The sequence below is a fragment of the Rana temporaria genome, chromosome 4 (genome assembly GCF_905171775.1).
Source record: "Rana temporaria chromosome 4, aRanTem1.1, whole genome shotgun sequence".
NCBI lineage: Eukaryota > Metazoa > Chordata > Amphibia > Anura > Ranidae > Rana > Rana temporaria.
The window spans coordinates 183995383-184014731 of record NC_053492.1 but is presented as its reverse complement, the minus strand read 5'-3'; the positions used below and the strand labels follow the sequence as shown (position 1 = coordinate 184014731).

The 19349-nt window shown below is 44.5% G+C and overlaps 1 protein-coding gene across 19 annotated transcripts in view; it reads left to right on the top strand.

Moving 5' to 3' along the window:
- DLG1 (discs large MAGUK scaffold protein 1) overlaps positions 1-17738 on the top strand; it is a 370222-nt gene extending 352484 nt beyond the window's left edge. For all 19 annotated transcript variants that reach the window (XM_040349479.1, XM_040349474.1, XM_040349473.1 and 16 more), the window contains 2 exons: positions 2474-2565; positions 16098-17738. In XM_040349479.1, the coding sequence (XP_040205413.1) occupies positions 2474-2565; positions 16098-16204 (199 nt within the window). In that variant the 3' untranslated portion in view covers positions 16205-17738. The remainder of the gene's footprint in view (positions 1-2473; positions 2566-16097) is intronic.
- Positions 17739-19349: the final 1611 nt, after the last annotated feature.

Below are 19349 nucleotides of genomic sequence, written 5' to 3'. Positions count from 1 at the left end.
AGAACCAGGGATCCACAGGTTTTGGCAGTAGACGCTCTGGTGATGTCGTGGGAACAGTTTTCCTATTCTGTTTTTACATCTTGTCATCTTGGAAGGAACATCTCTGATTCTGGTTGCACGGACTTGGCCCAGGAGAATATGGTATGCCAACATCGTAAATATGGCGATAGACGGTTCATGTGCGCTTTCGGCTCGGCCAGACTTTTTTTTCCGGGGTCCAGTCCATTTACGTTCTACGTTTAACGGCTTTGTTATTGAAGCCAGAATTATGAAGCATCGAGGGGTAGCCGACGTCAGTCCTGCTTTAAGAGCCAGGAAGACTTCCAGGGGTTTCCACTCCTACAAATATAGTCGCATCCTGTCTTTTCTCTACCTGGAGTGGGTTTGTGTGTGCCATCTAGGGGCAGATCTCTGCCTTGGCAATTTTTTTCAAGAGGCAGATTGTTATTTATTTTGCTGCGAGTCTTCTCGTTTTCTGCTGTAGATTTCCTTTTTTCATTCCCAAGCCTGTCGCCAAGGGACAGGGTCCTTCACACATTGGACTTTGTGTGAGCTGTAAAGATGCATTTGGAATTGACTTCTGCTTTTGGGCAAAATCCCTTTTATTTTTCTTCCTGAAGGACTAAAGGCGGGTCATCTGGCTGCTAATGTAAGGTGGCTGCTTCCCACTGGATTCAACAGCAAATCGTCCAATCCTACGGCTTAAAGGGAAGGACTACACAATTTCCCATGACGTGTAGCTGCCTCCTGGGGTATTCATCATCAGGCCCCCATGGATCAGGTTTACAAGGCTGCAAACCCGGTCTTTGATTCACATCCTTAGATAGTATTGGGTGGATGCAAGTATCACTTAGGATGTTACCTTCTGGTCGTAGTGTCTTGCGGACTGGTGTATAGCCGCTTTGATGGCTGTGTCTCCCACCCCTAATAAGCGATAAAGAAAACGAAATTTTTGTACTTCTAAAAATCCATTTCTTGAAAAACATCATGGGACACAGAGGTCCCACCCCTCTGAGGGATTCATTATTTGCCAAAAAACTGAAGCACTTCCTCCATGAAAGGGGTTATATAGGGGAGGACTCCTGTCTCTTTGATAACCTATAGGTGGCACATAGCCCATTAAGTAAGGGTTAATATGGGCCAACTGTGTCCCGTGATGTACTCCAATAAATAGATTTTTCAGGCAAGTCCAGCTCTTGTTTCAGATTCTAAATTTAACACCATTGTAAGGTAAGTTTGTTGACTGGTCATGCAGTTAGAGGTAGGTTTGGATTTCGAGAAGAACACTTCTGCACCATGTCCTTTATACAGCCTAGGATTGTAATATATGTGTTAGATTCTTATTCACTCCCTGGAAGTTATATTTTATTGTCATGGAACATTCACTCACGTTAAAATTTGCATTGTTTTTTTTGCTTTTATGTCCAAGTGAAAAAAAAAATTGGCAGTGTATTGATTTGTTTAGAACCAAATTTCCTTGAGGCTGATTGCTATAATTTTGGAATTTTCAACCTTTTGATTAATTTTACAGTATATGGAAGCGCTACTGATATTAAATTTGTCATTTATATAAAGTTATTTCTCTCTCCATACTATGTGGTGTTCATTAAACATACAGAAATACCTGAAGAAGCTTAAAGGAGTTGTAAACGCAGAAGGTTTTTTATCTTAAGGCATTTTATGCCTTAAAGGAGTTGTAAAGGATGATTTATTAAGATTTTTTTTTTTTTTAAATAACAAACATGTTATACTTCCACTGTGCAGCTCGTTTTGCTGTCTCTGCTTTTCCCTGCAAGAACTAACCCCCTTCATGGGAGCTCTCTCCCTGTATCACTTGGCCCTGCCCCCCGGCACGCCGTGTCATTGGATGTGATTGACAGCAGCGCGAGCCAATGGCTGAACTGCTATCAATCCATCCACTCTACCTAATCAACGGCCAGACTGAGTGGAGAAGAAGATGCCGGGGGCGAGCGCAGCAGGTGAACAGGCTCAGGTAAATAAAACGGGGGGGCCGTTGGGATGCATTAAGGTGAAAAAAATTAACCTTTACAACCTCTCCAAAATATAAAACCTTCTGTGTGTAGCAGCACCCAATGTCCACGATCCCCTCACTCCTCCTGATTGGCTGAGTCAGAGCAGTGGCGTAATTGGCTCCTGCGGCTGTCAATCAAAGTCAGTCAGCCAATTTAGGGGCTGGGCCAGGTCGGGGCTCCGTGTCTGAATGGATACATGGAGCTCTGACTCGGCTTGGGTGCCTCCTGTAGCAAGCTGCTGGCTGAGGGGCACTCAAAAGAGGGAGGGGCTAGGATCAGCGAAGAGGGACCCAAGAAGAGAAACTGCTCTGTGCCAAACAAACTGCACAGAGGTGGCAAGTATAACATGTTATTTAAATAAAAAACAAGCCTTTACCATAAGTAGAGTTAATCGCAATAACAGTGTTCACTAATTCAGTGGTTTGTGTGTATCCGACCAGGGAGATGAATAAACGTCTAACAGAGGATCAAGCCCGTAAAACATTTGAAAGAGCTATGAAACTGGAGCAGGAGTTCACAGAGCATTTTACAGGTTTGTCATTTAGTAAGAATGTCTGTCTCTCTTCTATGGTAATCATGGGTTCAGGATTATTTAAAGGATGTGTGTGTTTCAGACAATTGACTCCTGTATCCAGACATGAAAAAACCCCATCCAGTCTGCACCTTGAGCACCCCCCTGGGGATCCTCACTTGCCAATGGCAGTTCATGGGTTCAAGGGAGCTGGGACAAAAGGGCCTAGTAACACGCATACAGGAAACTGAGAACACCATTCAGGGTAATAGTTGTTCGCTTACCCGCAGCAATTTACTCCAGGGCAAAATGAATAGAACGGTTAAAATGCATGGAGGAGCCTTAAGTGGAGGCAATTTAAGGGGGCATATGATCACTATGTGAAATATATAGGTGGTCCATATAGTGTACTTTGTGTAGCATTATTCACTTTCAGGTCATTTGACGACAAAAGGGATCCTTTTTACATCTGGAAGAAGAGATTTAACCTTCTCCACACATGGAATAACTTTACAGTAAGAGCTGTGAAAACCTGGAATAGACTGCCTCAAGAACTAGTTCTGGCCACCTCCTGTAGATTGCTTTAACAACCTCAGTACTGCTGTATGTGTATATACATTTTCCTATTGAGGCGGTTATACTTAGATCATGGTTAAGGCTACAGCCATGATCCCGGCATTTTTTTTCAGTAAGCGATTGCCTACAAAGTAACGTTATCTGAGCAGCTCTACAGCCACTGGATCACTTTTACAGGCAGTGGAAGGGGGCTGATGATCATCCCAGGTTTCTTATCCACAATTTCTGAACTCTCTTGAAATAATAAAAGGGCCCCTACCCCCAAAATCCATACCAGGTGCCGCTTATCCGAGCATGCAGCCTGGCAGGCCAGGAAGAGGGGGCGCATACGAGCAGGGAGCCTTCATCTGGACCAAAATTTAAAGGACGCCAGCAGCCCTGCTCCTTAACGTTGACACTACTAAACGTAGCTTACAAACTAAGCTAAACGTTGGCAAAAAAATCGTTAAAACATTAGCATTTTTGGTCCAGCGTTTATAAAGCAGTTTATAACTTTCTAGTGTGCTTGAAGCCTAAAGGCCAAGTTCACCTTTTCTTTAAAAAATAAAAGCACATCAATTTGCAAGTAAAAAAAAGGTGCATTTATTATTTCTTTACACTGCAGCCTGTAAAGCATTGCACCCATAATCAGCAGATCATGGATGTAATGGCATGAATCTGCAGAATCTCAACTGTTGCTAAAGTCCTGGAAGAATCGGTTAACAATGAGATCACTTGCCAACTCGGAACACAATAGCTCAGTGGGGAGATTGCTGTATTAGTACTAACATCACATAGTTGCGCCAGCTGGATTGAATGACAAAAAACTGTCTTGTGTGTACCAGGCATTAAAGGCCTAGTTGGCTCATGCAGGTGCAGCCCTGCAGCCGGCTATTTCTGTTTGCCAGACTGTTGCTAATTAGACAAGTAAAAGGAATAGAGACTGGGAACATTTCTTGAGGACCCCATTCTTACAGTAATTACAGCTAATGCCACATATTTTGTGTTGATGCTCTGAAGAATGTAATTCACCAAGTCTCCAAACCACAGGTGTCAAACACAAGGCCTGCGGGCCGAATCTGTACCTACAGGCCATATAATTTGGCCCTTGCACCTCCTGCAGCTGCAGGAAAGCTCCAGCCCTCCTCTGGTCCTCCTCCAGACCCTTAATTTCTGCTTTCAAGCAATGCATCCAGCTTCTTCCCAGCAGCAGCATAAGGAAAGGGGGGTGCACTGTGGGAGGATGGGGAACTCAACTTCTGATGGTGGAGTGGCTCTTGACATCTAATGGGGAGGGGAATGCGGTGGACATCTAATCTTACAGATACAACTTGCCCTTTTGAGGGAAATCTTAATGCTGATGTGGCCCATGATGAAATTGAGTTTGACACCCCTGATCTAGGAGGCTGTTTGATGGTGCGATCTCGATTAGGTTTAGATCTAGCAGCCAGCTGGATAAGCTTCCCCCATATGGTAGCCTTATGGGCAGCCCAGTTTATGGCAGGAGAGATCTCTGACGGTAAATTATCCCGAAAGAATGCCCATAATTTAATTTCTATTTCCGAGTACAAGACTGGGTCATTTAACATGGAAGCGTTCAAGGAGAGGGCTTTGCCCATATTCTTGAGTGATACTTTAACAGGGAAGTGATCCGACCAGGGACCAGTCAAGATCTTTGTCGCTATTATAAATGGTAATAACGCTGTGTGAGTTAATACGTGGTCTATACGTGAATACGTTCTATGCACGTGGGAAAAATAGGTATAGTCTCTGGGGGATGGATCGTCTTCCTGCCAGGCGTCAACCAGACCATACAGATGTAACAGTTGAGCTATCTTGTTGCTATTCTTGGTTACTTGTTTGAGGACTGCCCTCACCGCATCGGATCTGTCTAGGGTGCGGTCCAGCGGGATATTGCTGTCCCCTCCCATAATCACCTGTCCTTGGACCTTGGGCATAAGGATCTTGAGCATGGAGGTAAATAATTCCGCTTGTCCCGAATTAGGGGCATAGTAGGACATGAGGGATACTAACTGGTCATGAATACGACCAACCACCATGATATATCTCCCACCCTTTTCCTTCATTACGGTGATGGGGGTAAAGGGAGTCTTTTTCGAGAAACATATGGCCACCCCCTTTTCTTTTCACAGCCTGATGAGGGGTAGTATTGTGGATATTTGGAGTCGGATTGTAGAGCAGGTATCTCCTGTTTACCCCGTGCGGCCGCTGTCCTCAGACAAAGTCACGCCACCTATGATGGACGTCACCAGTGTGCTGCCTATCATATGAGTCGGCTAAGGAGGTGGGACTTCGTCTGACAGCTGGGTAAGTGGGAGATCCCCACTCCTGTATAATCTGGCGGCGCCCGCCCCTCCCCGCCAGAGACAGACCAAACCCCATCAGGACTTAATGGGGGGGGGGGAAGCGCACTGGATATTTCACAGCCCAGGCAAATGTATAGATTGGTGACCTAGACATCACAACCCGCAAAAACGAATTCAGGAAGGTGACAAACTCAATTTAACACAACTAGAGGAGTGATCAAAATTAAATGGAATCAGTATACAGATGTTTACTTCTGAAAGATATTAAAGGAACACTCTAACCACCATGAGCACTTGAGTGATTTGAAATGGTCATGGGGCTAGGAGTCAATATGTGCAGTATTTCTGCTTGAAACAGGTAGGGGGGCTGAGAGAGGGGTGGGGTGAATGACAGAGAGATGGGGGGCTGAGAGAGAGGGGCTCAGAAAGAGAGGATGGTGGATGGAGAGGGCACCCTGAGAGAGGGAGGGAAAGAGAGAGGAGGTTGAGAGAGAGTGGGGGTGAGACATGGGTTTTCTTAGTGGCAGGAAACTTACTGTGGAGTGCAGTGCTCATTCGTTGTTGGTAGTGGGCAATGCTGTGTGGCCCCAGGGATTAGGCTGGGTCCTGGGATTGTGCCCCCAGCTCAGGCATAGAAGAGGCTTTACCCATTCACCATGCCAAGTCGGATAGAGAAAGAAAAAGACAGACGGGGGTGCAGAGTCCAGACTGGGCTGATAGCGTTTTTTATTTAGGCTTGGAGAGGATGGAACATGAGCGAAGCTGTCCCCGGACACGGCATAGGACAGTGGGCAAGCTCCCATACCTGTGGAGGAGCTGTGCACCCCACGTGTGTACACTATCCTCAGCTGTGCAGACTGTTCCCTCCATGGGCACGTAAGTGGGTGAAGTCTTAATGGGGCCTCTACTGGTCCCGGACCCTCGAGCAGTGCCCTGGTGCCCAAATGGTCAGTGCGCCCCTGGCTATCTGTACACTGAGTGCTATTCCCTATATATAACAGTGGCATCTGTACATGGAGTGGCACTCCATGTATGGATGTCAGTGTTATACATGGGGAATAGTAGTCACGAAGTGCTATTCCCAATATATATATATATAAACACTGATCTCTCTACACCGAATGCTAGTACCTCTGACAATGATATCTGTCATATCTGTACACCAAATGGCACTCAGTGTACAGATATCAGTGTGCACTCAGTGCATATAGAAATCAGGGTAATTGGATATAGGTTAGGGAATAGCACCTGGTGAAAGGGCACTGGGAAGGAACACTCAGCCTGCTTGGTACTAAACAGCTGGCCTGGCGATCACACACTGACCTGCTGCTGTGCTGCACAGAGTCTGACAGCTCTGAGACCAGTCCATGCTGCAGTGCACCATCTCCAGCTCTCCAAGTTCAGTACCGGCTGTCCTCCACAGCAGGAATGTAGACTTAAGGCGAGGCTGAGACTGTAACTCTCCGGGGAGAGAGGTGGCCGGTGCAGCTGCCGCTGCCATCATCCCCATGGCTCCACGATCATTCTTTCTCTCTTCCTGGCCAGAGACCTTTCCTGTATCTGCATCAAGCTGCCGGGTGGCGGACTTTGGGAGCCGGAGAAGTTAAAGGTGGGTGGAGCCAGTGCAACACTGACGCGGTCTCTCTCCCGACCCAGCCCCACTGGTTGCTAGACACCAGGCGGGGCGGCCCTAGCAACCAGTGATCAGTTAGCGTTGCTGCCACTGGTGTGTGTCCGGGACCTGCAGACCAACTGCGGGACACTCCCGCACCTCGCGGGAGACTTAGGATGTCTGGTGACCAGACGTCCCCGGCCCTGCAAAGCGGAGACAAAACCAGGGATTGTCCCCGGAAACCGGGGACGTCTGGTCACTCTACTTTCAAAGTTACCCCCTACAAGGGTAATCGCTCTCCTCAGGGAAACTTTTTCTATCGTTGAATAATGCTAATTCTCAATAAGCCCTCTTTCCAGAGGTATCTACTAAGTTAGTCAGTTGGGACCAGTTTCCACTGCTCCCTCACCTAGCAGGGTCCTGCTCACTTGGTGTCCTGGCACTGGTACTTGTTGATTGCATTGGACCTTATGTCCACCATTTTGTGTTCTTCTTTTCCCTGATGTTCCCATTTATGGTACGCCTAAAGGGACTCTTGTGAAAGTGGTCCGATTAACTGGATCAGATAGCCAGAATTCTTAGGGGCCCATCTCTTGAAAGTTTCATATTGGGGCTTTATATTGCTGGTAGCTATTGGTCACCAATGAGCAAGGCTGACCCGATCCTAGTTTTCATTCTGCACCCTCGGAGTTGGTGGAATCCTGTCCAACAGTCACAAAGTCTCATCTCCTTCCCATTTAGGGGCTAGTGGGGGGACACTTACTCAATCTCCCCTTTGGTATCTGGGAGTCTGGACTTGAGGCAAGACCTGCAAGCAGCTCCTATGGATCTATTGGTCCTTCATATGTACCCTTGGTTTATGAAGCGGTCCATTGTGACCCTCCCCCAAATTCGCTTGCTAAGGTTCTTTCCATTCATTCTACAGCTGTGGACGCTTTACTGGATTGTGGCAAATTAGAGGACATATATATTCCCATTCCCAAGATCAGGTACACAGACCTGTTTTTCCTGTCGGCTTTTAGTGAAAGTGCTAGTTGTCCTTGTGTACAGGCCTGCTTATCCTACTTTTTTCTGGTGTTGATGCACCAGTATGGGATGTTTGTCTTCCCACTATTTTCTGTGGGGGTTACTTTTTGCACCCTTTTACCCTTTTGTCAGTCTCTCTGCCTTCAGGTGTTTTCAGAAGGTATTTTCTCCAATTTCCGCAGTCCTTGACCAGTTCTCTTGGGGAATTGTTCTATTTTGTCATGAGATTGGACAGTTGTATAACACTTCCCTACTCATTGGAGCCTTTCTTACCTGATATCTAGGATCAGAAGTTTAAGGGTTGGAGATGGTCTTCCTTACGGCCCGTACACACGATCGGATTTTACGAAAATAATTGTCTGATGGCCGTGTTGTCGGATAATCTGACCGTGTGTATGCTCCATCAGACAATTGTTGGCGGCATTAACGACAATAAATGTTGGCTGTTCATGCTCACCAACTGTCTGACAATAAATATATTACGTCGGATTATCCGATCGTGTGTACACAAATCCGTCAGACTATAAAATCCAAAGTACAAACATGCATGCTCTGAAACAATGCTAAACATCAGACAATAGCAGAAGTTGCCCAAAGGGTGGGTGTAAAGAGCTGAAAAACCACAAAGTTTGGTGTATGTTGGCTGAAAATGTTCTGCCGTGTGAATGCATACCAAGTTCACGAAAAATGCTGTCAGACAAAAATCCACGGAAAAGTCAGATGGAAGTCCGATCGTGTGAATGAGGCTTTAGACTGGCTGATCTTAACCTGTTGTCCAATTTTTTCTTAGATTTGTTTTGAGTCTGGGAAACCTGCCAGTGTTCCCTTTTTGTTGATCATTCTTTCTTTATCGTACACCACAGGACACAGAGCCTTAATCATTACATTGTGGGTTGTATGGTCACCAGAGTTGATTGGACACTGGCACAACCTATGAGAACAAGTTTCCCTCCATATTACCCCTCCCATACAGGAAGTACCTCAGTTTTTTCGCCAGTGTCTAAGAAGATTGGATGCAATGAGAATAAGTGCTAAGGAAGCTCTGCCATGGAGGCCCTTTGGGCAAAAGAGCTATACTTCGGCTCTATCCAAGATGCTTATTTTATTACGCCCCATTGGGTGGTATGCGGGCCTTGCGCATGATGCATCGCCTGTAATGTCCCTCTTCGGAGAACTGGGCTCTGGGGTCCAGCACGTTCGCTTTTTTTCAAACGCTAAAAGTCCTGGCAGAGTCTTTTACAAGGCCCAGGGAAGAGGCATCCTTTAAGTAGGAACCCATATCCCTGAAGGTTGGCACACAATACCTGCGGTGATGGGTGAAGATTGTTTTTTTAGCTGACCTTTAGCAAAACCTGCGCCGTGGACAAGGCAAGCAGAAAAAAGTATTACGTTTTTAACCTATAGACTTTTTTCTTATAAAGTGGGTATCTTCTCTAATAACGCCACTAGAGGGAGTAAAGAGCTGAGTCTCACTCACCTAAAATCTCCATACAGTGTCAGGTCTTTTCAGCCAGCACACTCCTCGCTGTAGAACTCTGCCTTCCGACCCAGACCCTCCTTTCCTGCAGGGAAGGGCTGGTTTTCCCCAGCACAGCTTCAAGTTGAAGGGCTTGAATTCGCCCTAAATGGGAGCAGAATCCTTCCCCATGTTACTAACTAAAGGGGCAACATTAAAAACATTAAAGTGTGCACGCTTTATGGGCGGGGAAGACCAGGGGGGTTGCGCACGTGCGCGCGTGCACGTCGTCACAGCGTTTTTGTGACAGGCAGGAAGGTTTTAAAAGCCAGGCAGCCCTGCAGCTATCCCTGGATGGGACACAGCAGCCAAGGACATGTAAGGTCTCTGTGGTTGGATATCTGGCACCCTCAAGAGAGGACACCCACTTAGCATGAAACTGTGTGATTAGTTGCATACTGATGTAAAAGGCTTAACCCCCCTAGCGGTAAACCCGAGCGTGACTCGGGGTGGATTTTTAATGCTAAAATCGGTATCCCCGAGTCACGCTCGGGGTGGAGGTGCAGAGTGTGCAGCGGCGCGGCTTACCTGCTCGCTGAATCCACAGGCAAGTTACTTACCTTGTCCCTGGATCCAGCGATGCCACCCCGCTGTGTGAGCGAGCGGGTCCTCCTCGCTCGATTCACAGTCTCCCCGTGTGCCGCCGATCTCCGTTCCCTGTGACGTTACGACGCACAGGAGCGGAGAACGGAGCCAAATTCAAAAAAGTAAACAAACACATTACATACAGTATACTGTAATGTTATAGATTACAGTACTGTATGTAAAAAATACACACTCCCTAGTGGTCTGTCCAGTGCCCTACATGTACTTTTATATAATAAAAACTGTTCTTTCTCCCTGCAAACTGTAGATTGTCCAAAAGTGTCCCTTTATGTCAAAAATGGTTTTAGATCAGCTAGAAAACAGCGATAATAAATTATAATCACTTGCAGAATTGTGCGATAGCGATTTGTGGGGAAATTCGTCATAAAAAAATAAAAGTAATGACAGCGACAATTCTGCAACTGAGCAAATTTCAGTGATTTTGAGTTGATAACATTATTGAATAATTTTTATTATAATTATATTATTTGTTATAATTTATAATTATTTATTATATTATAATTTATAATTTTGTTTTTAAAAAAAAAATCATACCCGGGATGCCTACAAGACTCTTGTTTGGTCAGATTTAAGTGAGTTATTCCTAAAAATTACAGGCCTACATAAAACGCCAAATTTCCTTGCAAAATAATTGTACCGCTTTTGGTATGTAATTCCAGACAGAATCATACCGCCAGGGAGGTTAAAGGAACACTAAAGGCAAAAAAAAAATTTTTTTTTAAATAACAAACATGTTATACTTACCTCCACTGTGCAGCTCGTTTTGCACAGAGTGTCCCCGAATCTTGTCTTCTGGGGTCCCTCGGCGGCTGTCTCGGCTCCTCCTCGCAAAAGCTTTCCACCTTCATGCGAGCAAGCTTGCTTGGTGGAAAGCTTTTGCGAGCGCGCTCCCGTGATACAGCAGCGGGCATGGCCGCCGACTGTATCACTCGGCCCCGCCCCCGGCACGCCGCGTCATCGGATGTGACTGACAGCAGCGCCAGCCAATGGCTGCGCTGCTATCAATCCGTCCAGCCTAGCCAATCAACGGCCAGACTGGGAACCGAAGGGGTTCACGAGGATGCGCGCGGGACTTTCGAAGGGTGAGGTAAGTAAAACGGGGGTAATAGGGGAGCGGTACCGTCGGATGTTTTTTCACCTTAATGCATAGGATGCATTAAGGTGAAAAAACATTTACCTTTACAACCCCTCTAACTAGCACAGAAGTATATGCAGTTGATGGTACCTTGGCTTTGTTTTGTATTGTGTCTTCCCAAAGGAAAAATACAGGGGCTAAAAAAGACAAGAAACCATCGCCACCTAAGACGAGCCTCTACCCATCCCACTTGGTACCCTCCTCTCTGGTGATTTATGATGCACCTGTGCAGGATGAGCCAGGGGGCTAATACGCGTGGTAGAAGACCCTCAGTTGCTTCAGATCTCCCATCAGAGAAATCTGATGAGGGTGAGGAGGACATACCTTTATCTGATGGTAAAGATGAGGACTCTGAGGCATCGGATATTTCGGAGAATATTTCTCTGCCTCCTGGGCTGAACAATTACAAGTGCAATATTATACTGAGATGGTACGCTCTGCATTTAAGTTGCCTCTCTCTGAGTTAACTGTCTCACCTGTGTCTGTGTTGGGGTCTTTAAGTCCCCAAAAGTTACTTGGTCCTTTCCGGTTCATCCATTTTTGAAAGGAACTGGTTTACGCAGACTGGAAGCATCCAGACAATCGCTTCTCTCCTCCCAGGAGATTTGAGGTCCTTTACCCAATGGAGGAACAGTTTAATAAAAAATGGAGCTTGCCTTCAGTGGATGCGGCAATCTCTTGCCTTAATAAGAGTTTAACCTGTCCGGTAGATAATGCCCAGGTATTCAAGGAAACTTCTGAGGAGAATTTTTTATCTCTATTAAAATCTTCCTTTCTCCTAGCAGGCGCAGTAACCCAACCTGCGCTGGCAACAGTGGGTATGTGTCAAGTCCTAAGGGATCAAGTAAAGGAAAGGTTAAAAGACCTACCCTCGGAGCAAGCCAAATTTTGGGAGAATATGCCCAGGGCTTTGTTTTGCAGTAGACGCCATTAGAGATTCTATGCAGCAAGCTTCGCGCCTTACACTCCAGCTAGTGCACATGCGCAGAATCCTTTGGCTGAAGCACTGGTCAGCAGTAAAAAAACTTTTGACTAGTTTCCCCTTTCATGGGGAGCAGCTTTTTGGGGAGGATTTAGAGAGGTATATCAAGAAGATATCAAGCGGCAAGACTACTCTGTTGCCAGAGAATAAGAAAAACAAGCGTCCTTGCTTTAAGCGTTCTCTCTCCCCAGCTCCTGGGCCATCTTCTAGGCAATGGCGACGGCCTTCGCAGACAGCCACGAAGCCTAAAGACCAGGGAAAGGCCCAGAAGTTCAGGAAACAGTGGGGTCAACAATCTAATAAGCAGAACCTCAAAGCTTCATCATGAAGGGTTGCCCCCGCTTGGCTTCAGGCGGCTTCGGCAAGTTTTTAGGAACTTGGCAGACAGAGGTCCAGGACAGATGGGTAGTCTCTGCTGTATCCCTAGGGTACAAACTGGAGTTTCGAGAGATCCCATCCCATCGGTTTCGAAATTCTGGGGTCGCCAAAGATCCATTAAAGAGGGATTATTTTTTCCGTGGTTTGGATCATTTGCTGTCTCGGGGTAATCAAAGAGGTTCCCCTAAGGGAGCATGGTGTAGGGTTTTATTCAAACCTTTTTTTAGTTCTAAAACCAAATGGAGACATCAGACCCATTCTGGACCTGAAAGATCTAAACCAGCATCTGGTTATTCGCCATTTCTGAATGGAAACCATTTGGTCCGTGGTAGCCACCCTACAAGGCGGAGAATTTTTGGCGTCTATAGACATCAAAGACGCCTATTTTCACGTGCCTATTTATCCCGCTCACCAAAAATTTCTAAGGTTTGCGGTGGAGCATCGCCATTTTCAATTTGTGACTCTACCTTTTGGTTTGCAACTGCACCTCGGGTGTTTACAAAGATCCTGGCCCCTGTGTTGGCGAACCTAAGAGCACAAGGGGTAACTGTATCAGCCTATCTAGATGATCTGCTTGTAATAGATCAGTCAAAGGCGGAGCTAGAACACTCCATACTCAATACAGTGAGATACTTGGAGCAGTTAGGATGGGTGATAAACCGACAGAAATCCTCTACAAGCTCAAAGAAGAGCACAGTATCTAGGCATGATCATAGATACAACCCTAGGCAGGCTTTTCCTGCCAGAACCAAAAGTCAAGTCCCTAAGGGATTTAATCCACAGAGTCAGGGCAAGGAGGAGACCATCTATTCGCCTGTGCATATGAGACTATTAGGGAAGATGGTGGCCTCCTTCAAAAACGGTCCCTTACGTCCAGTTTCATTCGAGGCATTTGCAGACCGGTATTCTAGCTGCCTGGGACAGGAAGAGCCAAACTTTGGATTTCCCCATGCACCTGTCTCCACAGATCCGCCAAAGAATCAGTTGGTGGTTGAAAAGCAAAAATGTGCGAAAAGGACGATCCTTCCTTCCAGTGACTTGGAAAGTGGGACTATCTAAGTCGCCAGCGATTACTACCAGGAGAGTGGTCACTCCACCCGGAGGTTTTTTAGGCAATATGCCATATATGGGGAACCCCGGATATAGACCTGCTAGCCTCCAGACTCAACACAAAGTTGGACAGCTTTGTTTCCAGGACAAGAGATCTGCAGGCCTACGGAATGGATGCGTTGACAATTCCGTGGAATCAGTTCTCACTGATCTTTGCATTCCCTCTGATCCCTCTCTAACAGGGATTGCTGTGCAGGATCAAGAAGGAAAGAATACCAGTGCTCCTAGTGGCCCCGAATTGGCCAAGGGGGCCCTGGTACGCCAAAATCATAAAGATGGCAGTAGGAAGACCTTGGGTACTTCCGCTCCGGCATGACTTGCTGTCACAATGTCCTGTATTCCATCCTTCCTTACAGAAGCTAAGTTTGATGGTCTGGCCACTGAGATCTACATCTTGAAGAAACGTGGTGTCTCAGGTTCAGCACTTTCTACACTCAGTGCAAGAAAGCCAGCCTCTAGGCTAATCTACTATAGAGTCTGGGAAGCTTATGTTCGTGTGAATCCAAGAAATGGAATCCCTTAAAATATGACATAAGTAGAATTCTCGCCTTTTTCTTAGAATTCTTAGACCGGAGTATCATCAAGGGTCAAATATCGGCTCCTTTTTTTCAAAAACCATTCAGCGTTTATTCAAGGAGTACTGAGGATAAATCCAGCAGTCTAATCACCCTTGTGTCCTTGGGATTTGAACCTAGTATTGTCAGCTCTGCAGGAGCACCCTTTTGAACCTATTCATCAATTTTTTTTTTTATTCTTTTGAGCAAGAAAGTAGCCTTTTTGATTGCTATCTCTTCCGCCAGAAGGGTATCGGAGTTAGCAGCTCTTTCTTCTAAAGAACCTTATTTAATTTGTCACAAAGACAAAATTGTACTACGTCCTCACCCTACCGTTCTGCCAAAGGTGATATCGGCATTTCATTTAAATCAAGACATTGTGCTGCCTTCCTTTTTTCCCGAACCTCAGACAGCGGAGGAAGAATTGCCGCACTCTGGATGTAGTGAGGGCAGTAAAAATGTATCTGCAGGCTACGGCTCAGATGCGTAAAACAGATGTTCTGTTCATTATACCAGATGGCCCCAAAAAGGGCCAACCGGTATCGAAATCCACCATTGACAGGTGGATTCGTCAAGTGATTAGTCAAGCTTATGATTTAAAGAAGGTAATTCTTCCTTTTCCTGTAAAGGCGCACTTGACCAGAGCGATCAGTTCCTCTTGGGCAGTGCATCACCAGGCTTCAATGGCTCAGATCTGTAAAGCTGCTACTTGGTCTTCAGTCCATACGTTTACAAAATTATATCAAATAGATGGGAGAGACATGAGGTTTCTGCCTTCGGGCGTAGTGTGCTGCAGGCAGCGATCTAAGGCTTCTTGTCCGTTGGCGGCCTGATGGATCTGTGTCTCCCACCCTTCATATAGAGCATTGCTCTGGGACGTCCCACTATGTAATGATTAAGGCTCTGTGTCCCCTGTGTACGATAAAGAAAGAAGGATTTTTGAATAACAGCTTACTTGTAAAATCCTTTTCTTTGAGTACACCATGGAACACAGATCCCCCCCCCCCCTCCCCATTCAATGGGATACTTACTGCTTTGCTACAAAAACTGAGGTACTTCCTGTATGGGAGGGGTATATGGAGGGAAACTTGTTCTCATAGGTTGTGCCAGTGTCCAATCACCTCTGGTGACCATACAACCCACTATGTAATGATTAAGGCTCTGTGTCCCGTGGTGTACTCAAAGAAAAGGATTTTACAGGTAAGCTGTTATTCAAAAATCCTTCTTTATGTTTCTCTGTTCTCCCCATTCAGGTAGTTATGTTACTCCACTTGTTGTTGGCTACTTGACTCTCAGCCTCTGCTGGCTCCATGTCCTGTTAAAGTAGTCATGCCTGTTGTCTGTAATTCTTGACTTTGGCTTCACATCAGTTTCATCCTATTTTAAGCATTGGGTAGTGGAATCTTCCCCCAGAAGTCAAAGTCCCACCTCCTTCCCACAATAGACCATAACTCGGGTGGTGGTCAAGATGAAAAGTAACGACTTGGCCTCACTTAGCAATGTACTGGAAGTATTCCAGTCAGGCTTCAGGAGGTACGTAAATAGCCTAGGCAGATTTTTGGTAAAGGTAAACTAACCTTTTAAGACTTGCATTGGGCGTCAGTAAGTAATCATTCTCTCCCTTTTTTTAGTTATTTTTTGCAGGTATGGTAAAGTAATCTTTTGTGGTAAATGTAACATGATAAATGCTGTTTGGTATAAAAACCAAATGCTGTCTCACTAATATTTGTGATGCCACTTTTCTTTTTGTAGCAATTGTGCAGGGCGACACTTTGGAGGAAATTTACAATCACGTGAAACAGATCATAGAAGAACAGTCTGGCTCCTACATCTGGATACCTGCAAAAGAGAAGTTATGAAACAAGAGGAAAACTCTGGAGCCCCTATCACTGCCCATTCACAGCATCCTTTACCTTCTCCCATAGGAGCAGGCCCCGTTTGTATGGGACTGTTCTTGCCACTTATTTGCTGCCCTTTCAACCACCTTTCACACGGTTATATTTTATTTAATTTTTAATACTGTCAAATTTGATTTCTTAATGTTTTTTCTTTTGTTTTTAATGAAGGTGGAAAGACTAGAGCAGTTATTTAAGGTTAGAAAATAAGTGGCAAAAATTCCTTAATGTTTAAGGGAAAGTTGCAAATACATTTTAAAGAAAAAAAAAAAAGCTTTATAGACAATTTTCAAAAATGAAAAACATTACATAAAATAAGTGGTCTTAATATTGTGAGCATCTTTGCACAATTTGCATTTAACAGCATGGTTTGGCCTATGCATTTAATTCTCTATTCTTTTGACTTGATCCGGTTCTATACATAGGCAGAGGTTCTTGTAGCATTCTGTTGCCTGGTTGCTGCTGCATTGCATAACATTTTGGTTCTGCAATGTGCTTTAAAGCACCTTGTTGCAATGGAAAGGTTATCTTCAATCATTTGTCATAAGATCTATTTTGGTTTTGTCTTGTTGAATTGTATGTACTCCAGCGTTCTTTATATGAATGACTTTTAAACTTGATTAATCATATGCATATTACACAATTTAAAATGACAAATTTTTGATATGGATCACCTTTGTGAAAAGATAGTTGAATCTTTCAGGTCATTAACATAGTCTCTCTAATGTAAATAAACACTACAGGAGATCACATCTCTACATCTCATTTGGAGAATTGGATTCATAGACTTAATGCTGTATGTGTATTCTTAGTAGACAGATTTTAATATTTTACCCACAATAACTGCCTATTTTGTTATAATAAAATATATATTAAACTTTCTTTAAATTCTAACTATGGGAGTACTTTTCTTGCACATGTGCATATATAAATATAAAAATATATTTTTTTCCTCTTATCACCAATTTTTGTTTTCTTTTGGAAGACGAATTGAATTTATTATCTTCATTTCATGTGAAAAATGAACAAGACATCAGTGGCTGTGTTAATTGATGCTGGAATAAGGAAGGTTAGCCGCTTAATTAAATCTAGGCGTGTTCTCCTCTCTTCTGAAGAGTCCACTTTGTTTTATTTTTTTATGCAATGTGCATGTTTTTACACTGTGTGATATGTCGGCTACAGTAGTCCTAAGTTTTTTTTTGTGTTTTTTCACAAGGCTTCACCAGACTTGCATGTATCATGTCCATGACAACCAGTCTTTAGCCACAACAATTTAAAAGGAGCCTTTGGGGGGGGAGGGGGGGAATAAAAATAAGACTACAATTCTTTGGTACTTATCGGTTGTTTGGTTTTTGGAATTGTTAATAAAAACATATATCCTTTTTACAGCCTCATTAAACCTCTACCAAATAAGCATTAGTGTGTGATGAACAAGCAGCATTATTCATTCCATTTGTTAGAAAGAGGAGAACAGCAAATAAAATTGTATGGAACAATGTGCATGTGTGGAGTGTGTCCTAATTTAACCTAAATATTCAATGTTCATGTGTTTAAGTAATGTTACTATGTAGGTAAGACACCCTTTTCCCACCAGTTCTGTTTTCTCCAGCCTTGCTGTCTAATCATGTTTGCCTGTGTGTTAAGGGGGCCAGTCTCAAGGCAGAGATTTTTCCAGCTTTTGTGGGGAAAAAAAATTCCCATGTTCAATATTATGTAGATAGATGGTTAGCCTAGTTGTATTTGCGAGATCATTATGCCATTCAAAAAGGTGTTGTGCCTCTGTTAATTCATCATTCTGCCTGTTGTATTTGGTGTACAATAAGTTGGACTAAAGCCAGGCAGTTTACACTTTTAAGAAAGTTAAGAGATTAAAGCCTGCATATTCTATCAATACTGGTTTCCGTGAAGAAATATTAGTTTTTTTCCAACATTCTGACACTTCCAATTATATTTTTCATTCTCAAGTTCCTCCTTGCCCTAATCAACATGGCATTGCAATTTTTAAATATATCCTTTTTGTTTTCTTAAGGCCCTTTCACACTGGGGCGGGAGGTGGGGTGGCGGAAAAGTGCCGCTATTTTTAGCGGAGCTTTACTGTCGAAATTGCGGCGGTATTCGGCCGCTATCGGTGTGGTTTTACCCCCCGCGAAGCGGTCAAAAAAGGTTAATTTCGCCAGCAATGTGCCTCTGCAGAGGTGCATTTCCGGTGGTATAGGCGCAATTTCCCATTGCTTTCAGTGTGGAGGAGCTACTTCACCGCTCCGCACTTTTGGAGCGGCCCTGCTAGAGCACTGGAGAAACAGCAGCCGCTGTTTCAGGTCGGTTTGCAGGCGCTATTTTTAGCGCAGTAGCGCCTGCAAACCGCCCAGTGTGAAAGGGGTCTTGCATGACTTATTTTAGACCCAATGCTTTACTGTGCAATGCGGGCGAGCAGGGCCAGCAGGATGCAATACATAGCTATGGGAGCTTTTTTTAATGCATTAGGAAGGTCGAAGGACAGTAGAGTGTGGCTGGGTGCCAACAGGATAAAAAGTGAGGTATCCCTAAGAGGTCTCCAAAAAAGCAGGTTCTAACCTTTCCTTTCTCCTTTTTTTTTATTTTTTTTATTTTTTTTAGGTTTTTGATGGAGTTGGGCTTTAAAGTCCCTGTTTCTGCAAATGTGTTAATTGAGATTCATATAGAAAAGGAGATTACACATTGCAAAGAATAGCTATTTAAGAGTCATAGCTTTCTCTGTTCTGAAGAAATTGATGTTTGCCTCAACATGCATTTTCTTAAACTAATTGGGTTACTGAAAAGGTCTGAGCAACATCTGGATGCTTTCAGCCATAGAGTACCTCCGAAAAAAGATGGTTTTGCAGGGTTGCCTCCAACGTTAATGAGGTGAACTGATCATGAAATTATGAGGCAAGAAACCTGAGTGTGTATTATCTTAATCATACAGAACACAGGCTGACCTTGGGTTATAGGCTGGTACGTTCAGGTGATTGGAAAATGGCAAAGCTTTTAAAGACATGCCCCCTGGACATCCCACTATAACCCTACAGCACTCAGTGGGATTTTTGCTAGTGTCCTTTTCCTGCTAGTCTACTTCTTCTCCCTTACTGAT